Here is a 23,118-nt window from a genome sequence, read left to right as displayed (position 1 = left end):
CTGAGTTAGCTGAGGCTCAACATTGGACTATCTCTAGCCACACCCTCTGATGACATGTGACATCATTCATTCTTAACTCTTCAAGTTTGTATGAAGTAGCATATCAACCCAAACATTCAGGGAGCAGCAGAGGAACAGAAAAAAGGGACCACCTGAGTATCACTATTTTGTTGTTAAAATGACTTTTCATCTCATTAACTCACACTGAAATAATATTTGCTCACACGCTGTTTGTACTGATCCATACTGGTGTTTCAATACAAGCTGTGTACTCAGTAAACAACAGTTTGACAATGCGCAATTCTCTTCAATATCTGAATTTTCCTTAAGCCAAATATCAATAAATATATATTCATAATGCAATACTTAAAGGTTAAGGTTACTAGAAATGCACACATTAGGTTTTATTAAACATGGTTCTCCATTTTAAAATACAAATCAAATAAACACAATTTAGGAATTTGGTGAACCCTTACAGGAAAAGGAAGTTGGGTTTATGAGCTCTACTTTTAAAATTTTGGTACACTGTTGGAGTGCAGTGATTGGATTCTGTACATTCAATACAGAAATTCCTTCAGGGTGAATCTGTTTGCACTTACTGTTGCACTGTACCATCTGAAACTATCAAGAACAAGAAATTGAAAGTCTATAGCTATAGGCTCTGTAAATCATTTTTCCCCCTGAAGCTCTTTCTGCTGATTCTGCTCCTCCTGAAGTTGCTGCTGACATATACCTTTGACCATTTTGTTCAAGATTTAGAGATGTTGCTTTGAGTAGGTGCAAACTGATGACCTTGGCTTAGTGATCTGCAACAGTATGTGTTGAAATAAAAAGAAATCTGTTGAGGTGGAACAAATGTGATTGAACTGGGTTATTGACACAGATATCAAGGAGAATTTCTTCAGAGGAAGAAAATAACCTAGGCAGCAGAAAAAGGAAAGGTTGCTGCTTCCTTTTTCCACTTGCTTGTAAAGACATCTTTCAGAAGATATGTCAAACTTATGCAAGTAATTGTTTAATGTAACTTTTTAGCTGAAAATGTACATGGCAATTTTCTGATGTGTACATTTACTAGATTGAAAAACTGCATATGCTTTATTCTAGAATAGTCAAAAACCTCAAAACTCTGCAGCAGCATATTTTGGATTCAGTAGGTCATAGACTGCAATGTTTTTGTAAAGTCTATTCAATTTTTGTGAACCGTATGCAGATTTAGGCCACACTCAAGGAGGAGAAAGAACGGAAAATTAGGGATATGTGAAACCCCACTGATAAACTTCACTTGTCCAAGGGTGGACAATCTATATCATCGTGACACAACCTGCATTCCCATTGTCTCAAATGAAAATGTGGGTTTTTGTGAGGAGTGGTCTGAACACCTATTATAGTGAGCATTAGGCTGGCACATTATGTAATGCTTTGGTTTTTCTACCAAATGTGTAATTTATAATGCAAAACATACACGTCATTTATAATGTAAAACATTGTTGAAAGTCAGTTAAAATTAGTGCTTTGATGTCACCTGCACTTCAGTTTCTCGGAAGTGTTCTTCCCCTGCAAAAGAGCATCTTTTCTCAGAACACTTTAAAACTTATTTATAATTTCAGTGGGTGCAAGGCTGAGTTTACCTTATTGTTGCCAGGTGCCCAGGGAGTAGTGTCCCCCCCCATTTCCATTAAACATTTTTCCAGTGCTCAGCAATCTGTCCAAGAGCCTGCACTTCCTAAGCTTAAAAAGGCCCATGTGAAACTTCATGAAGTCTTCCGTTGAACTTTTAATTGAAGCACAAAAGGTAAGGAAGTGTTTGAGATTGATGCAGTTGCTGATTTTGTTTTTAAGCCAAGTCCTACTTTTTACCTTATAAAAATCTGCACAGATTTTGCTAAAAAGGCTTTTTAAAAAAATAAATAAACATCAAATAACAACTCTCAGGCAGCCTCCCCAAAATCCTGTGCTTACGGGAAATACCAGCTGAGGATGTGGACACCCAGGAATGCTGCAGAGTGCACACTGGTAGAAATTTGAAGAATGAAATAAGAAATGCTAATTCATTGACCACCTTGAAAGTAAGAAAGCACAGCAAAAAACCTGCATCCCACCCATGAGAATTCTGCTTAATGGCTGGGGAAATCAAAAACAGCACTGGTTAAAACATACTAATTGTATAACCATATTTTGTGTGCAAAACATACAAAACTACACTATTTCAGTTACAATTAACAGTTTGGTAATTTTTAAAGGAAAACAAATTCCTAAACAATTAGCACAGTGTGATACTTTCAACCATTTGAAAATGTATGCCATGTTAATATACTTTGCAATAGCAATAAACAGCTCCACAACGGTGTTTGTACTTTGTTCTTTCTAATTAGTGAATTAATTCATTTATATAAGTTTCAGTTCTGAATTAAGGACTGTGGGAAAAAACACCTTAACATAATTGAATGCAGAAATTAGTTCATATTTCTTGTAGCTGAGCAAATTAGAAGGGAATTTAATATATATCCAGTTGGCGTCTACATTATTATTGTTCTGTTACACTGGGATTCAAATTACATCTCTTTTTTATTAAAAACTTTAGCTTTGAGAAAGTTTATTTTTGTTTGGATAATTGCAGTTTATTTGCTAAAGAACCGTTATTCTGAAATACATACATATTATACAGAATAATTTGTTTCACTATGAAGAAATAGATTAGAAACATCTAATTGCAAACTAATTAATGCAGCTTTCTCTGTAGGGGCAATTAATAGTTGGAGAGGAGCATGCCTTCAATGTGCAAGTGTGAAAACAAGACACAAAAGGAGCTAAGTTGATACTAGCAATCTTCTCTGAAGTATTTTACAATCAGCTCATTTAGATACCCTACCTACAAAAAAAAATGGAATGCATTATTATATTTTCTGTTGATTGAGACTGTGAATAGGCTCAGGCGACTTCTTAAGTTACATTGGAAGTGTGGGAGTCGATGCAGCATAGCTGATTTCTGCACCACTTGGGTAACATCAGAAGCCCTGGCCCAAGTGGGAGGAGCTATAGAGCTAGGCTTCAAACAGAAGTTCAAATTAAACAAACAAAATATGGGGAAACAGGACTTTAATTTGGTGTAAATGCTGCCATCAAATAAAACACAATTATTATCTATCAATAAAATAGCTAGCTATTAATAAAATGTGGCAAATACAGACTGCAAAGTTTTTCATCTCCATAGTGAAAGAGATTACAAGAGATTAGGCCATTGCTGTTATTTGGATTCATGAGAGTGTAATTCTGTGGGGATTGTTGGGTTTTTGAGTTCACTTTCAATGGAAGAGACATTGTATGGGCATGTTTTTTCCGTAGATACTGCCTTTTCCAATTAAAAAAGAACAGTTTAGAAGATGTATTCTTATTACTTTCTGTAAATCAGGTAAGTGCTCTTATTAATTACATTATTGATGTTTCTCAGCAGGTGCTACAACCATAGAGAAGTATGATCTCAGGACAAATATATGGATTCAAGCTGGAGTGATGAATGGCAGAAGGCTACAGTTTGGCGTGGCTGTCATTGATGACAAACTCTTTGTTATTGGAGGCCGTGATGGTTTAAAGACATTAAACACTGTTGAATGTTACAATCCAAAGACAAAAGCATGGACTGTTTTGCCTCCAATGTCAACCCATAGGCATGGCTTAGGTAAGAATTCAGTTTCCCAAATATATCTGTATCAAAATGTGTAATCTACAGTGCAAAACCTATTGATCAAATCTACAGTGCAAAACCTATTGATTATGATTAATTTAAGTGCACACTTGTGTAACTATATTTGTGCAAAACTGCACAAGGAAGTTAGGTGAAGACATATGGGAACAAACTGAAGCATTATTTCTGCGTGATAGTCTTCAGGCAGGAGTGTCAACATGACTGGCCTCAGACAGTTTCCAAACAGGTCAGTAAAAGCTGTTGTAAAGTACGTGGTAAATCATGATAACGATATCATGTGAATAGTGAACAAGCCATGAAAGCTTACAGTTGTGGAGACAATAGGGCATGCATATCAAATCTCTATCACATGTTAAACAGCCCAGACAGGTAAAAGCATGTGTGGCAAGATACACATCAGTATGGCTGAACTCTGGATCTCTGCCTGATACATATGTGTATCCTCTATACAAAGAACCAAGTGTGCCCATGGTAATTTGTGTACGTGTGCACCTATTTGTGTAGCAAATTTAAGCCATAGTTTACTAAATTTACACCTTCTTTGAAATACTGCTGCTTAAGAAATATTTGTGGTCTGTCCTACTGTGAGTAAAATTGAATCATACATTTTTTTAAAATCTGGGGTGACTAATGTATGACACTCCAGATGTTGTTGGACTACAACTCCTATCATCCAGTGTGGTGGATGAAGACTGGAGTACAAATGGTGGAAATCTCACCTTGAAACTGACCGAACATGTGTTAGGACACTTAATCATGTCTACCATGTGGCAAAGAAGGCAGCAAAGAAGTTGTATTTCGCCATGTCCATTGTATCCTCAAGGTGTTGGCCAGTAGAGTTGTTCCATGTGGTCTGGAGACTCATTACCCCAGATTTGGGGTATGGATCCGTGGAGCACACAGTGAGTAGCTGTGAGCAACATGCAAAACACTTGGAGGACAAAGTTTGACTTTGTAATGATTTAGATGCTGCAGTCACAGTAACCCCAGCTAAGATGCCCAATGCTACATTTAGCACAGTGTAATGGGATCATTTCCAGTTGATCGTAGAGTTGGAAGGGGCCTTTAAGGTGATCGAGTCCAACCCCCTATGCAGTGATGATGTGGACAGGATATTTACAGTGAAGCTTCTGGCTGCTTTTCCTTTCTGACTGATTAAAACCAGCTGTGGTGGGGTGACTGGGTGGATCCAGGGTGTTGTGAACACAGCATTACATGATGCAATGGCGCCAGTCATCCTTAAAGAGGTGGTTTTGCTACTTAAAAAGCCCACTCTAGACTCAGTGGTGGGTAATAACTACCATCCAGTTGCCAGTACCCCCCTTTTTTGGGGGGGAGGAAGGTGGTGGAGAGGGAGGTGGCATAGCAACTGCAAATGTTCCTGGATGACATTGATTATCTGGATCCACTTCAATCTGGGTTTAGGCCTAGTTTGGGAGCTAAATCTGCCATGTTTGCCCTGATGGGGGACCTGTATCAGGGGAAGTACAGGGAAAGTGTGGTCCTGCTACTCTTAGCTAATGTCTCAGCAACCTTTGATACCATTTATTTGTTTGTTTATTTATTATTTGATTTCTATCCCACCCTTCCTCCCAGCAGGAGCCCAGGGCGGCAAACAGAAATGCTAAAAACACTTTAAAACATCATAAAAACAGGCCTTAAAATAGATTAAAGCAAAACAATGTTAAAAACATTTTTTCTAAAAAAGCTTTAAAAACATTTTAAAGGGTTAAAAACATTATTAAAAAAATATTAAAAAGCAATTCTAACACAGGCGCAGACTGGGATAGGTCTCAACTTAAAAGTCTTGTTGAAAGAGGAAAGTCTTCAAAAGGCGCCGAAAAGATAGCAGAGATGGCGCCTGCCTAATATTCAAGGGGGGGGGATTCCCCAGGGTAGGTGCTGCCACAGTAAAGGCCTGTTTCCTATATTGTGCAGAACCAACTTCCTGATAAGATGGTATCTGCAGGAGGCCCTCACCTGCAGAGCACAGTGATCCACTAGGTATATAAGGGGTAAGTTGATCTTTCAGGTATCCTGGTCCCAAGCTGTATAGGGCTTTGTACACCAAAACTAGAACCACTGACCATGGTATCCTCCTGGATCAACTAAGTGGGATAGGTATCAGCTGCGCTGTGATGTATTGGTTCAATTCCTATCTATGTGATAAAGTGCAGAGAATAACATTGGGGGAGTACTCTTCCACCCCCTAGCACTTGTGCTATGGGTTCAGCACAGTTTTTTAACATCTGTATCAAGCTGTTGAGTGGTCATTATGAGTGGTCATCAATATGCTGATGACACACAACTCTATTGCTCCATAACATCTGAATTAGGAGATGTTGTGTAAGCCTTGGAACAGTGGTTTAGTGGTGGATGAGGGCCAATAAAGCTCAGTGAAGAGTCTCTGTGGGTTGATGGTTCCTGTGTCCAGAAGATAGACCAGTTGCCTGCTCTGGATGGGATTGCATTCCCACTAAAGGAGCAGGTATGTAGGTTAGGGGCACTCCTGGATACATCTTTGCCATTAGAGGTCCAAGGAGATATAGGAGTACCTTTTATCAGTTTCCTCTGGTATGCCAGCAATCACCATGTCTGGACTGAGATCACATGACCACTGTAGTCCATGACTGGTAATCTCAAGATGGGCCTACTCTAATGGGCTGTTAAGTGGGGCTGTCCTTAGATCTGGTCCAGAAGCTCAAGCTGATGCAGAATACAATAGCTAGACTGCTGATGGGAGCAGACAGCTGACAGCATATGACACCTTTGCTAAAACATCTGCACTGGCGCCCATATGTGACTGGACCAGGTTCAAAACCCTGAACAACTTGAGTTCAGGATACTGTAAGGACTGCCTGAACCCTTATATTTCAGCTCGATCACTGAGATCATCTGGAGGAGCACTGTTGTCCCCTGTGTTAAAGAGGCCTAAAAGGCCTCAACCAGAAATCAGAAATTTCTTCTAGTAAAGATTCAGCTGGCATCCTCACTTTCGACTTTCAGGCATGTCTTGAAGATATTTTTTAGGCTGACAGGCCTTTGTAGCTGTTTAAATTTTATCCTGATTAGCCAGTCACCTTAATGAATATCTGTATTTGCATTTTTATTTTAAATGGTTTTATGCTTTAATATTGTAAACCTCTCTGATGTTTTATGATATGGGGTATAGAAATAATTTTATAAATAAATAATAAAACCTTGACCATTAATATCCGTGACCATCAATAACTATCTTGTTTCTATCCAAATAGTCTTTAATTATTTAATCCTCCTATTTTTATCGAGCATTCTGTCTATTCCTGTCTATTTCAGGCATGGTGCCAATGACTGTGTAGTTAAAACACCACCACCCATATACAAGAGGGAGATATCAGCATCCTTGGCACAGCTTTAAAGTTTGCAGAACTACTAAACAAATCTGGTGGTAAAAAAAAGACCCAATGGGGAAGGACCCTAAAAGCACCCCAATAAGGACTGAGTATGTTCTGTGGCCATGGAATGCTAACTGACTGTTAGGGGAGATATATGAAGTATCCTGGAGGAGGGTACTGCTGACTGCCTAAGTCACTGAACAGGAACACTGCACATTGCAACACTTTATAATCAGTCTCGTGTTCTGACCTTTTTTTGTTTTTAAAAAAAATAAATTTGTAACAAGGAAACAGCTGCCTTTGTCAGATCTACTGGATATCTGTTAATTGGTATTGAAAATAAAAGCATTGGTATCATTGGCTTTTTGTATAATTGTAGACATACTATAGAGGATCATAACACATTGCATTTTGTAGGTGAACTTCAGAACATATCTCTGCTTTAATTTTCAGCTACTAAATGATGGATTGCTCTTTCTTTTAAAGAAAGGTCTTTATAGCTATAGCTCAGTGATCAAGCACATTCTTTATATGGAGAAGGTTGCCTTGGCATATTCTCAAGGATCTCAAGAAGCAGACCATTGCCTGACACCTTGGAGAGTTGCTGCCAGTCAAAGACAATACTGGGCTAAATGATCGATGGCTATTGTATAAGGAAGCATCAGATCTTCAGAGAGAGAGAGAGAGAGAGCAGTCTAGGCTATCTTACTCTAACAAGTGCATCTGCTCCATGGGTTCTCAACAAGGGGGGAATTCCCCCCGGGGGGGAATTTTAGGGTTCCAGGGGGGGAATTGGGACCACTATTCAGCAAAGTGTGATGTCCTGTAGATTATGTACAATCTGTAAAATTGTAGTTTGTTTTTAATTTAATCTGCGACATTCAATAAAGTTTATTGAATGTCACAGATTAATATTGATTCTTGAACATGCAGCATTATTTTCATTTGCAAAATTAAATTATTATTTAAAGACCAGAAAGTGCTCCAAGAAATTCTGTCATAATATAAACTAAGAAATTTTTCTCTCACGAGAAACACCACCGTCACTCACGAAACGTCAACACGCTATGAGAGACTATCTTGGGAAGGGGGGAATTATATTCTGAACAATGGTGAAAGGGGGGAAGGGAGCAAAAAAGGTTGAGAACCACTGTGCTAGACAATAGTTACAATTTCCCAGGTGCTAAAATTGTAGCTCTTTCCCGAAACAAATGAAACTATCATGAACATTAATGCTGTATGGATTTGTTCTGCTGTTTTGGAAACCTATTGAACAATGTTCATGATATCACTATGAAGAGACTAATCTGCCTTTGCCCTACCTGATGCACCATTTTGAATTCATAATTTCAAAAATATTTTACCAGTTACCTTTTACCTTCAGATGCTGTGCACTCCCTCTCTCCAGAGCTTGAATGCACATCTTTTTTTAAAAAAAGTATAAATGTTACCAGGGTTTTAAAAGAAACAAATAGAACTCTCTGTATATAGAAAACTAGCAAATCAGGTTAAGCTAGATCCCTTTTCCCTTACATGCTGTATTTGTACAGTGAAGGTTTTAAAGTATGATTTACCAACTGTGCTCTGACATGGTAAAGTCCTAGGACAAGGATCCATGTACTTCTCTATACATTTGTAGATTTGCATATAGGTACAAAGCTTCTTTCTAGAAGAAATAATTCACTAATAGGCAAAAAAACCCTTGCAGTTTAAGAACACACCTATAGCCAACAGATATTTCTATCAAACTATAAAAAGCAGGGAAATTGGGCAGCTATTTTGAATGCACCAGGGGAGCAGGAGACCTGACCTTACCTTTGAGATATTGTACTGCCCAACAAATTTGTCAAAATGAAAGCACAATTTGGGTTGTGGAGGAGGGGAGGGCAGGTGTGATCATTTGCATGCTTATTGAGTTCAATGGGATTTACTCCCGTGCAATCATACTTGAAAATGAAATGGACTGCCTTCAAGTCAATTCTGACTTATGGCGACCCTATGAATAGGGTTTTCATGGTAAACGGTATTCATTGCCTTCCTCTGAGGGTGAGAGGCAGTGACTGGCCCAAGGTCACCCAGTGAGCTTCATGGCTGTGCGTGGATTTGAACCATGGTCTCTCAGGTCGTAGTCCTAGGTGTTACGACAGGACCTTGAACTTCCTCATGAGCATAACTCACTAGAAATCCAAGTCCCCAAAAAGAGAGCAGCAGGATCTTTTGCTGGAGTTACCCGCACGTCACCCCCAGAGCATGTATAATTTTACCCTTAACCCAATAACACATACACTGAAAGTAAAATAAAGAGTGATTTTATTAAGAGAAGGAACAAGGGAAAATATTGCAGTATACAATTGCAGTTAACAATGAGCAGCTTTCTAACTATTATTCATTCATTCAACAACACTGGATAGACTAAAGCAAAGAGACTGACCCTATGAACACTTTCACCTTAAGCTCACCCATACAGGAAGGGGGAAAAAAGGAAAGGAAAAGGCCCAGATAGTTGCATATACCTTTCCTGGAGAGTTGCTGCAAGCCTAAAACTGAGAGAGACCTTTCATATCTAGTCCAATGAGCAAAAGCTCTGCCCTTTGTAACCAGCGCCAGATTTGAAAGTTCTCACTCAAATCCATAGCTCTGAAATTGTCCCAAAGATGCTAGCGTGCGTTGATAAGAAAAGCAGTTGTTGCAGCCCCCCCAGAAGAGGAACTGAACTCCCCTTCTCACCCCCTCATGTTTTATACCTTTTCCTAATTAAACTAACCCCAAAGTAAACCCAAAGTAAATGTGATCAGGAAGATGGGAACCCACTCATTTCCTGATAAGTTCCCGGATGATAGGTGTGATCTCCTGCTGTAGATTACTGATGATTCCTCAAGGTGAAGATTATCATAATCCTTGTGTAAAACAGTTTCTTTGTTTAACAGGAGTTTATCCTGTCTTCTCCAAAGGCTTAGAAATGCACAACACCTCCTAGTTTGAAAGGAGCTATTCTGTTTCCTCCTGATGGCCTAGATTATCATAAACATTTCCTTTGTTTGAAAGCAGCGCCTATTCTTACTGGGTGACAAATACCAAATTTCAATGAGTCAGGAAGTCTATACCTTCAGGCATTGCAAGATATGTACTCAGAGGTCACAGAGGGGCTGTCTTCCAGGAATCTTTGCTGTTGCAGGCCTTTTCAAACTCTGGTGAGATGAATCAAAGATTAAAAATTCCAAATATTTGATTCCTCATAACATAGGATAGGTAAACCTGACCATGGGGGAGGAGGAGGGGGAGGGTGGAGGGCAGAGGAGAGGGGAAGGAGGGGATTGGAAGGGGATGGGGGAAGGGAAGGTGAAAGAAGTGGGAGGGAAGGGGAAGAGGGAGGGGATAGTAGGGGAGGGCAGGTTTGATCATATACATGCTTATTGAGTTCAGTGGGATTTACTCCCTTGCAGTCATGCTTAGGATAGGTGAAACTGACCTGGGGAGGGGGAGGGGATGGGATTGGATTGGGTGGGTGGGCAGTGGGCAAAGGGGAAGCCCATTTCCTTTCCAAAAGGAAAACACTGTGAACAGTATCATTCTTCTTCAGGGTTTCCCCCACCTTTTTATTATACGGTAGGCATATGTAGCCTCCCACCCAAATTTAAACCAAAGCTGTCCCTGGCCACATCCACACCAGACCTTTTTTTTACTTTAGACAGTCATGACTTCTCTCAAAGAATCCTGGGAAGTGTAGTTAGTGAAAGGTGCTGAGAGTTGCTAGGGGATGCCCCGTTCCCCTCACAGAGCTTCAATCAGAGCGGCTGACTGTTAAACCACTCTGGCCACTCGAGCTCTATCAGGGGAATAGGAGTCTCCTAACACAAACGACACTTCTCAGGATTCTTTGGGGGAAGCCCTGACTGTCTAAAGTGAAATCAAAGACTGGTGTGGGTGTGGCCCCCTGATTAGGCAAGTCCAGCAGCTGTGAATCTGGCTTTTAGAACACTGACAGTTGGTTCTTACTGAGCATGCCTGGGCTTATCATTGAGTTCAATGCAAAATTTCTTAAATTAATTAAAAATCAGCCAGGTATTTTTTTTTAACTTTTAAACTGCAGAAGATGAAGGTCAGAGTATAGGGCAAGGTCAGTAATAAGATTACATGTACTCTGTGAACATGGCTGATTTTTAATTAATTTCAACAAATTATGAGAACTCTGACAGAAAAAAGTCTAACAGGGGTCTGGTGTTTTTCCTCTCTTTTTACACTTTCAACTCTCAATTCTCTCTGACTGTCTATTGCCATGAAAATTTAGAGGGTTGTTGGGCAAGCGTTTCTGAGTTCAGGACTATATGTTTTGTAAGATTCTGTTTTGAAATGAGCTTATGGGAAGCATCAGAATGGCATGGGGGTATTTTCAATTTAACATTGCAGAATGCGAAAAATCCATGCTGACTATTGTATACAGCCACTTTTGTGGCTGTATAATACTTACAATGAACTCTTCCATTCTTTTGCTGGTGGAGGGGTGCTTATGCCAGGATTGTTCTATACTGTGGAGGACTTTGATGCCATGCTTTATCTTCTGATGAACTTTATGTTTGTTGCAAAGTCTGTTATGGAAGGTGACAATCTTGAAATCTTTCTGCTGTTCTTAGGATGCAATATCCTGCCTATGTAAGACCCCCCCATGTGCTAGCTAATGCATATGTAAATGCTGCTGTTAAAAAAGGTCCAAAGGTTCCATGTTGTATACCCTAAGAATGCACAGGGAGATAATCAGAGACCAGAGTTAGCACTTTCTTTATTTTAATTACCAAATTTAAACAAAAAAAAAGGTAAAAAGAAACAAATAACAAAGTATGTGCTGGAAATGTTTTAGGCACTATTTTTAATAAGAGCCGGATAACATTTGTTTTACGAGTCATTGCCAAACAAGTGGAAGTTGCTACAAATTTTACAACCTGAGGGATGTTAGAATCCATCGAAGTTCAAGCTGTTGGCTTCCTGTAACTAAGTTAGCTTTTCTTATCTTCTGTATTATGGTAATCCTTCTCTCTTTTCCTTAGAGATAGTTACAACAGCAATTGAAAAATAATCACTCCCACAATTTCTCAGGGACAACCTTACATAAAAAAGGATTTTACTATATCTGCTCCTGTTTCATAGGGTGGAATAGGGGAATAGGGGCAATCTGAGCTGGCTTCCTCCATGCTGTGTTTGGTGGGAAGACATGCAGAGCTGCTAGGAGTACCTGGACCCCAGGCCCACAGCTCTGACTTCATTGAAAAGTGGAGATTGGAGCAGCCAGGTTAGGCTAGTTCATTTCACAGAAATTATGCATTGCTGAGGCTTAAATCATGTTGGAGCAGCCTCTGCTATTGCTGCTGCTTTTTTCAAAAAGGGTGAAGCTTGTGGACTACAGTTTGGGAACATCTGCTCTATACCGAATAGATTCCTCATATACTTCTTTCTCATGAAAATAATAGTGGTGTGTGACAGCTTGGAATTTCCAAAGATGCCAGTATTCATTAATGATATTTAAATACAGCCAGTCCCAGAATAGTACAGGCATACCCCGCTTTAACATACGCAATGGGACCGGAGCGTGTATGTAAAGTGAAAATGTACTTAAAGCGAAGCAATTATCTATGCATGTACTGCACTGCAATCACCACTAGATGGCAGTGCCATCATGCCATTAAGTGTCCGTAATTGTGAAGCACATGTACGTTAAGTGGGGTGTGGTGGCGTATGGAGCATGTATGTTATAGTGAGGCGACGTTAAACGAAACGACGTTAAGCGGGGTATGCCTGTACATATTGTTTAGATTACTGTTATCAATCAAATGTGATTGAACGTAAGGCATTCAAAGTGAGGTTGCTTTTGAGAAGTGCTCAGAAACATCATTTGGTTCAGAGTGCAGTCACCATGTGTTAACCAAGTCAGGCTGTACAGAACATATAATGCTCCTTATATATCTACACTGGCTTCCACTCGATTTCTAAGCTGAATTCAAAGTTCTGGTTTAATCTTTAAACATTTTAATGGTTGACTTCTAGGTTACCCTGAGCACCACTGTTTCTCATATTGACCTACCCATACATTAAGATCCACACTGTAGGATTATTGTTAGAATTTTATGTGTGACAGTTCAAGAGCAGCCTCAGATGAAGATATTTCTCTTTCTAAGAGCCTTTAAAGCTCATTCAGTATCTGTTACATTAGTTGTATTACTCCTGATTTTGTTATTGACTCTGTTTATCCTTATCTTGTTGCTGTGCCGCACAGTGTTTAAATTATTTTGATTTTATAATGTACTGTAGTTTTCAATGACAGCTCTGACAGCATATAAATAGTTTAAGAAATAATAAACATAGATCAAACATAGAAGATTTTTCTGAAATGTATAAATAAATGAGCCATCTTGAGTAGACACCAAATTTCACAAAAATAAAAATTACACTTTTAGTGAGAAGAAATGTCCCAGGAATGGCAAAGAAAGCAAAAAAAAAAAGTCTCATTAGAATTAGAAAAATTAGCTGGGAAGTTCCACCAATCCCTACATCTGACTAGAACAAGGACGCAAATAAAACCTACATGACATAAAACTACACAGTAAGAATCACCCAGATAAAAACAGAGTATATGGCAAAACCTTAAAAGATACCTCTTCCTATCTTAACATTTTCATAAGGAAATCAATGGGAGCAAAAGGCAGTACCAGAAAATTGACAACACAGGAAAAGAAGAAACCCAGTTTCACTGGGAACTGTTTCTGAAGTAGATTGTTTTAGCTGATCTTAATGTGAGAAAGAAGCCTGCATTTTACAGGCTTTCCTCGGCTGCCTCTGCCTGTTCCCTGAGCAGAATGTAACCACCACTCATCAGCTGACAAATGCTGATTAAATCCAGCTGCACTGGTTGGGGGGAAATGGTCTTATAGACCAAATTGGACTCCCTGGCAGGCCAGTATTGGCCCCTGGGCCAGAGGTTCCCCATCTCTACGCTGCATTTCCTGTATCAGGAATAGCTGATAAAGTGTGATTAAAAAAGTTAAACACTGCCATTCAAGAAATTAAGCATCAAACTGTTACTGCAGTTGAAGAATTTCTTTTCTCCAGTTAAAGTGATCCTGAGATTCTTCTAGAAAGAATTCCCAAGATAGTTCATTAAAAGTGTTTAAACTACACTGGCCTTTGGTGACCATCCATTTCTCAGCTTTACTATCAGCTTCATGTGAAATAAGTACTTTACATTAGACATGGATGGAGAATGGACACTTAATTGCTTTGATAAGCCTAACCAGGAGTGCTGTGACATCATTTAAGTGTTCACCTTAGCTTCATAACAGATTGTTAAAAGCCTGGGAAGTGGGGGGGCAGAGAGAGTAGTGATGGAGCCCTAAGTTTCTCATATTGGGGAACTAGGTTATATTCACAAGAGCTAAGAGATTTATTCAAATTATAAAGCTGAGAGAAATAACAGGTTATGGCAATGATTATGATAATAGAGAAGCAATCTGGATATCTTTGGACACCATGTTGTGATGAAATAACAGCAAAATAATATTATAATGGTTGCACCCCTTCCCACCTCCCTTCTCTCTAACTGGGATTCTCTAAGGAGTACCAACTCTTTAATATCAGGACAGAGGACATGTCCTTTGAAGGACGTTGTGCTGGCAGCTGGAAGGAAGGAAGGAAGGAAGGAAGGAAGGAAGGAAGGAAGGAAGGTGCTAGAACCTCACATTTATGTATCCAGGGCTCATTACCAGTATAGCAAGGTCCTTCTCAGACTCTGCTGTCACTGTGGTTTTTGTCTACAGAAATGTGAAAATTCATTCCACTCTTTCTCATGAAAAGTATGTTTATGAAACTTGTTCACAACTTAAACTAAATTTCTTGCAGTGAAATTAATGCCTTCATAATGCATATTTTTCTCATTGTTTCACTGTTCTGGGACAACCATAATAATAATAATAATAATAATAATAATAATACAATTTTATTTCTAAGCCGCCTATCTGGCCGACTTAACGGCCACTCTAGGCGGCATACATAAAAATTTAGATACAACATATAAGTACAATTACAACATCAACCTCTAATTAATCAAACCCACCCACATCTTTACAAAATAAAACTAGATTACCCAGGAGTCCCGTAGGCCCGCTTAAACAGCCAGGTTTTCAATTCTCGGCGGAAACCTGCCAGGGAGGGGGCATGGCGAAGGTCGAAAGGAAGGGATTTCCAGACGGTGGGGGCCACAATCGAAAATGCTGTCTCTCTGGTCCGCACCAGCCTAGCTGTTTTAACTGGTGGGACCGAGAGAAGGTCTTGAGAGGCTGATCTCGTCAGGCAGCATATTTGGTGATGCTGGAGGCGCTCCTTTAGATAAACTGGACCGAAACTATGTAGCCATGGCACAATACCCTTTCCTCTGCCATAAATTTATTCCTTTTATAAATCTCTTTCAATCAATTGGCAGTAGATAACTTTAACAATCCTTTCAATCTCTGCAAGAGATTTGTATTCTGTTTTAAATCAAGTTGTAATGATAGTTAGCAATATCCTTAGTCCTTTTACTTGTTCTTTTAATCTCAGCCTATAGCAGTTTAACAACAGCTATGTTCGTGTTTGCAATGGATTATATCATTGTGCAATGGGAACATAGTCTAATCATTTATATTCTTATCAGCAGTTTCTTAGAGTTCAATAGCATTTTCCAACAGAAATGTGGATATAATCCCTGTTTATTATGCTGACTCAAGAAGTACAGATTGAATATTAACAAAGAAATCATTGGCTGAAATACATACCTTTAAAGTGCAATGCTATACATGTCTACTGAGAAATAAGCCCATATGAGCTCAATGGGGCTTACCCCCCAAAAGTGAGCATAGAATTGTAGCCTTAGTTTTTCATAATATAGACTGTTTTGTGCAATATAATCCTGCTTGCTTTCTTATTTTATGTTTCATTTCATGTTTAGATTATATCTATAGCTGTAAATAGATAACCATAACAAAACAAATCATGATACAAGTGTGGAACCTTTCACTAAGAAGATACTGACTTGGCAAAAAAAAATACTGTAATGTATATAACCAGTCTTAAAATATTATTGCTGAATTAATTCTGAAGTACTATTGGTTTTGCTCTTATCTACCAGAATAAAGCTTCCCCTAAATTAAATAAGGGGTGACTGACTTTGGAACCTGTGCAAAATGTTGGGAAACCATCTTGAGACATACAGTGTTTGGTTTGATTTTGTGAAAGACGGCTGCCTACCCAAGGACCTATGCCCTGTTGATAGGATTTTGTTTATAATCTTCCCTTATTTGTAGGTGTTACAGTACATGACTGCACTGATCCTTCTTTTCAACTGAATTCTCTTTCTTTTGTATATTGTTGTCTATTGCCAGGTGTTAATACTTCTTTTCATTGGTTGGATTAAATGTCCACATGTCCACTCAATTTCATGAGGTTAGAGCTCACCGTGACAAGTGCCTGCAATGACCATAATCCAGTAGGTTCCCTATTAACTATGCAGGGAAAAACATGCATCTGTATGTTTATTCCTTGTGCAGCTAAAAGATTCAGGAGGGCTAAAAAGAAACAGCAACAGAAAAGAGCAAGGAATATTGTGGTCTCTCTCTCTCTCTCTCTCTGTGTGTGTGTGTGTATGTGTATGTGTGTGTGTGTGTGAGAGAGAGAGAGAGAGCACCAATATGATAAAATGAAGCAATAGCAAAGAAAAAAGAAACCCGAGTGGCCAAAAAAGTGATTCTCTTCTACACTTTTGGGAAATCAAAAATGACTATAATCTTTTCCATTTTGACACAAGTGGATGAAATTTTCAAGTGTGGTAGCCGCTGCTATAGATAAAACCTGCCAAATTACAGACAAATAGGTCCAGGGGTTTAAGGACTGAACAACTTTAAAGTTTGGTCTTTTAAAAAAGAATGTCTATTATTTTAATTTGGAGATTGAAATATTCAAGCAAGGTCATCTCTTTTGTGGGTATGAATCCTGCCAAATTTCAGGATAGCTGCAGTGATTTCCCCACAAAAGTAGCCATTACAGTTTTGTGATGGAAATGTGAAATCTTCCCATGTGTTTTCTAGGCAATTAATGTGAAAAATGCAGCTCTGCTTACCTGAGCGAAGCTGGGGAGCGGCAGCACAAATTGCGGCCGTGGACGAAGCCGCAGAAGCCATTTTTAGGAAGGGCAATGTTGAGCGTCGTGCTGAGATGATGCGTGACGTGCTGCATGCAGGAGGCGGAACCAAGGGCTTATTTAAGCCCACGCTGCCCCCTCCGCCTTCCTCTTGGCTCATAACGCCCGCCCCACCCTCCCTCTTTTAAGGTGTGCCCATGGTCGCTTCGGGGCCGAGTAGGAATTTTTATCCTGCCCACCCTTGTTGGCAGGCAGGCTTTTTGCCTACTCCACACTTTGGAGGATGGAGGGAACTGGGTTGGGGGTGTCGTGATTAATAGGTTTATTTCAGCTAATTTGGCTAATTTGGTTCAAATCAAAATATTAATGTGGACATGTTTGGGACCCAGACCCGGTAAAGTGTGGGAGGAGAAATAGGTAACAACAGCTAGGTGGCCCCCTTAGGCACCTTTGGAGGATTGGTGGTTCCGGAGGCCTGTCTCTCAGGGTTTTACAGCCTGAGGACAGGATATGGGCTGCTTTTGGGTCCAACTTACCTCATCCATCCGAGGGTTCTACGGCCCCGGGGGGTTGGTGATGTGGGAAGGCCTCCCTACTCACCTACAAGGTGTGGCCAGGACAGAGGGTAAGCAAAAGGGGCTTGCCCTTTGCCCCAGCAGGGGCTGGTCACCCGAGAGCTGTAGGGCAAGCTGCTTGCCTATAGTTAGTTCCCGCACTTAGGTTTCATCTCTGCAGGTCGCTTTAAAAGTTTTTGTTTGTAATTTAATAAAGTGGCCCTTTATTCAACCATAGCTGCTATTGTCTGTGTGTTATTTCGCCCATCAACCGCAAATGCTGACAAGAGAGTTATGCCCTGGGTAAGAAACTTGACAAATTGCAGACAAATTCACTAACAGGCAAAAAACCCCTTGCGGTTTAAGAATGTACCAATAGCCAACAGATATTTCTATCAAACTTTAAAAAGCAGGAAAATGGGCAGCTATAGTGAATGTACCAGGGGAGCAGGAGACCTGACTTCCCTCTGAGATATTGGACTGCCCTACAAATTTGTCAAAATGCAAACACAATTTGGGTTGGTCTTTCACAGTCCAATCCACTTCCTGTGTAGCCTGGAAGAATTTGGTAACATGTGCCTCTGAGCATATTGTGAGTGGTGGCAACACCTGCCATCTCCAAAGATAGAGAATTATATTTTGTATGTTTGTTGTTCTTTTTACTTTGCTTCTTTCATGTGTTACTACTGTTTCTACAGAGAATTTAAACTAGAAAATCATATTTCTCTCAGTATTCATCCTAGAAATCTGTGTCAAATTTATTTTTATTAATTTCAAAGCCTTCGTATTGGTCAATGTCACAAGACAGTGAAGACAGCCTTTTGTACTTCAAACTGGAGGTTATATTCTATTTACATTTTTGGTGCATTAACAGTTGAATCTGAAACTGAAGTTTAATGTAAAGTCAGACTGATGACAGTATGTTGCTACTTAAACAATGGCTCCAGCTGTTGGAAAGAACAAACTTGGCCTGCCCAAGATGCATGTTTTCAGTCTGCTGTGCTTAAACCACTCCACTTAAGGAAAGGTGGTCAATTAAAAACATAGAGCACACCTAGAATTTTGCTAGACTATATATCACCTCCTACTGTTTTATCTTGTGCAAACTGAGACACTTTCTTGTCCATTGGAAACTATTCTGCAGAATAGTCAGTGCTATTATTCCACAATGGTTTTTGGAGTTTTTTTAGTGTTGCAAAGTGTTGCTGTACTTCACATATCCACAGAAACGAAGCAAAAGAAAATGATTTCCTATAGGAAACTTCATTAAAATTGCAAAGTAAATCAAACATATTTAAAGTGACTATCTGAACTATATAAACTGTCTTAATATTGTTGCTTCCTCCTGCTAAAACAATATCAGCACAGCACACGTCTTTCTCTTATTTGGGCTGATTGCAGATGTTGCCACCATTCACCATATGCCCAGAGGCACATGTTACCAAATTCTTCCAAGCTACACAGGAAGTGGATTTGGCAGTGAAAGACCAACCCAAATGGTGTTTGCATTTTGACAAATTTGTTGGGCAGTACAATACTTCAGAGAGGAGGCAGGTCTCCTGCTCCCCTGGTGCATTCACTATAGCTGCCCAATTTCCCTGCTTTTTAAAGTTTGATAGAAATATCTGTTGGCTATAGGTACATTCTTAAACCGCAAGGGTTTTTTGCCTATTAATCCAGAAGGTAAGAAATGGGATCCTGTGCAAGTTTGCTGAGAATGGATTGATCATTTACATGTTTATTGAGTTCACTGGGATTTACTCCCTGCAATCATGCTTAGGATATGTGAAACTGACCACAGGGGATGGGGAGGGGAAGAGGAAGAAGGGCAGTGGCAGGGAAAGAGGATTGGAGGGGAGGAAGGGCACAGGAGAGGAGGGGGATGGGAGCAGGCAGGAAGGGCAGGGAAGAGGATGGCAGATTTGATCATTTGCATGCTTATTGAGTTCAGTGGGATTTACTGCCATGCTATCTTGCTTAGGATTGGTAAAACTGACCAGGGGCTGGAGAAGAGGGAGAGGGGAGGGGAGGAAGAAGGGGGAGGAAGGGAGAGGAGAGAAGAGTAGAGGGGAAGGAGCTGAAAGGCAGGTCTGATCATTTGCATGATTATTGAGTTCAATGGGATTTACTTCCATGCAATCATGACTAGGATAGGTAAACCTGATGATGGGGAGGGGGAGGGGAGAGGCAAAGTGGAAGGGAGAGGAGAGAAGAGCAGAAGGAGGGGAGGGGCAAGGAGGGGATTGGAAGGGGAGGGGAAGGAGCTAAGGAGGTGGAAGGGAGGGGCAAGAGAGGGGATAGGAGGGAGTAAGAGGGGAGGGCAGGTTTGATCATTTGCATGCTTTTTCAGTTCAATGGGATTTACACCTGTGCATGCTTAAGATAGGTGAAACTGACCTGGAGAAGGGCACGGGGGAGAGGGAGGAGAGTGGGGGAGAGGGTACTGAGCAGAGGGGAAGATCCTTTCCTTTCCAAAAGGGAAACATTGTGAACAGTATTACTGCTTTTCAGCATTCCCCCCACCTTTTTATTCTACACAGGTACATATAGTCTCCCACCCAAATTTAAACCAAAGCTGTCACTGACCACATCCACACCAGACCTTTATTCCACTTTAGACAGCCATGGCTTCTCCCAAAGAATCCTGGGAATTGTAGTTGGTGAAGGGTGCTGGTAATTGCTAGGAGATGCCCTGTTCCCCTCACAGAGCTTCAATCAGAGCGGCTGACTGTTAAACCACTCTGGCCACTGGAGCTCTGTTCGTGGAATAGGAGTCTCCTCTAAGCACCCTTCACTAACTACACTTCTCAGGATTCTTTGGGGGAAGCCCTGACTGTCTAAAGTGAAATCAAAGACTGGTGTGGGTGTGGCACCCTGATTAGCCAAGTGAAGCAGCTGTGAGATTGGCTTTTAAAACACTGACAGTTGGTTCTTACTGAGCATGACCCGGCTTATCATTGACTTTAATGGTAAATTTCTTAAATTAATTATAAATCAGCCAGGCATTTTGTTTTTAACTTTTAAACTGCAGAAGATGAAAGTCAGAGTATGGGGCAAGGTCAGTAATAGGATTACAGGTACTCTGTGAACATGGCTGATTTTTAATGAATTTCAACAAATTATGAGAACTCTGACAAAGAAGTCTAATGGGTCTATTTTTGTTCTCTCTCTTTTTACACTTTGGACTTTGGATTCTTTTTGAGTGTTTTGTGTATTTCCATGAAAATGAAGAGGGCTGTTAAGCAAGCATTTCTGAGTTCAGGACTATATGTTTTGTAAGGTTTTGTTTTGAAATGAGCTTATGGGAAGCATCAGAATGGCATGGGGGTATTTTCAATTTAACATTGTAGAATGCGAGAACATGCTGGCTATCATATACAGCCACTGTAGTGGCTGTATAATAACTCCAGGAGCTTTTGTGCTAGAGTCACTTTTAAAGTTTTTTGTTATTGTTGGAAGAATGAAGATTCACTCTGATTAAAAGTTTAGTCTCCCACAAAGAAACTCTCCCTCCATGCTTTCTCCTCTCCCCATTCTCCCCCCATCCTGGTATCTTCCTTAGGTTTCAAGGCTAAGCTGGTTCCTTCTCTAAAGCTCTGAGATTTGGGAGAGCTGGTAAAATCATTTCCTCTGACTACAAGCTAGGCCTGTCAGTCATAATGGAGCTCTCCTTGGGCATCCTCTACCCATTGTGATGTATACTTTCCCTTCCCCTCATTAACCCACCCTGGTGTTATCACATTATGATAAGCTTACCGGCTTACTTTCACTTTCAGCAGATGCTTGCCTACAGCATTTTTTAAAATGTTTGGATAAACATGGTGCTACAGAGCTGTTCAGAGGTCCCTGCTTCAACTCATACCATCTAACAGAGAACTTATTCACCATGTCTGAATACCTCTCAGGCATCCTGTTTTGTGTGGGGCTTTGTTGAATACAGTGCCCACCTCTAATAACTGGCTGTGTTTGTTTGTGAGTGTATGTGTCTGATGTACATTTGGGGTAGGGGGTGGGGTAGAACTGAAGTAGGTATAAGGCATCTGTGCTCTTAAAGATGGGTTTGTTAAGCTGATTTCATGTAAAATCATGTAAAACAGTTATACACTTAGAAGCACTCACATTTTGTTTAGTAGGTTCTGGGTACTTGGAGGGGTTCTTGCAAGACCATACCATGGTATCATACAATTTTGTCCTGTACATAAACCCTTACTGCTTGTCTCTTAACCTTCCCTTGAGAACATAAAAATTAAGTTTGCTGACAAAGGCCTTTTATCTTTCCAGCCAGCCAGTTGTTTCACAACTAAATTTTAAAGGTGAATTTAGAGGTTCCTGCTGAGGCTAAATATCCAGTGAAATTTGATGGAAATAGAGTTTCAATAAGAGTAGAAGTATTTCTCAGGGGGATTATGTATATCCTTAGTTTTCAAGGCTACTAAGAACATAAGAGCCTGCTGGATCTGTCCACAGGCCCCTTGTAACAAAACCACTTGTTGGGAACACTTATTAGATGTTATGAGTTTGAAGGAGTTAATGGAATGCCTGGGAGTATGAGTGATGTAAGACTGCCAAGTGGGAAGGAGATGTGAGTGAGAGTTCTAAGGGAGGTTTGAATAAAAGACAGTTGGTTTTGACAGTTGGGAGTTTTTGTTGTTGGCATTTGAAGTGGAAGGAGGGAGGTTGTGTTGGGAGTGAGCTGGGTGAAAAAGGGTGGATTACATATTAGTTAGGGGAGGGGAGGACAGGTTGGGAAAATAGGGACTATACATCAATATACTATTAACATCTTATATTTTAATAACGTTATTTTGTTCATTTAAATTCCTGCACAACTGTCAGGTCATGTGTGCTACTATATCAAGGTCCTATTCAGTTTCTGTACCTACATCCTATTGCGCTAACAGGGTGCACCAGTGATCACCTTTTGGATGGGACAAAAGGTAGAAAGGCTGAAGCTTGTGGTGACAGAGCATATCTCACCCAGGCTGAGGCAAGGCATCCCACTGGATGGGATTTTCCTGAACCAAGCATGGGGTGTCAGGAGGGATAATCCCTGGTGAAGGGTGGGTTCGCAATACCCCTCTAGTCCAGCATCCTGGTGAAGATTGCTTTCTTTTGTCTGTCCTGAATCTTCCAACATTCAGCTTCCCAGTGTGGATCCTAGTTCTAGCATTATGAGAAAGTGGAGGGGCGAATGCTCCCTATCCACTTTTTCTGCACCATGCATAATTTTACTCACCACTATTATGCCCCCACTTTTTTTCTAAACTAAAAATCAAATGTTATATTTCCTCATAGGGGAATTCTCCAACCCCCTGATCATTTTGGTTGCCC

At 40.2% G+C, this 23,118-nt stretch overlaps 1 protein-coding gene across 1 annotated transcript in view; it reads left to right on the top strand.

Annotated features, from left to right (window-relative positions):
• Positions 1 to 23,118, top strand: part of KLHL1 (kelch like family member 1) — a 283,389-nt gene that overhangs the window by 200,047 nt on the left and 60,224 nt on the right. The window contains exon 7 of the mRNA XM_061629343.1: positions 3,452 to 3,676. Within this exon, the coding sequence (XP_061485327.1) occupies positions 3,452 to 3,676 (225 nt within the window). The remainder of the gene's footprint in view (positions 1 to 3,451; positions 3,677 to 23,118) is intronic.

The sequence above is a fragment of the Rhineura floridana genome, chromosome 5 (assembly GCF_030035675.1).
Source record: "Rhineura floridana isolate rRhiFlo1 chromosome 5, rRhiFlo1.hap2, whole genome shotgun sequence".
Classification (NCBI taxonomy): Eukaryota; Metazoa; Chordata; class Lepidosauria; order Squamata; family Rhineuridae; genus Rhineura; species Rhineura floridana.
Note: the sequence above shows the minus strand (reverse complement) of the source record. Positions and strands in the feature narration are given on the sequence as shown.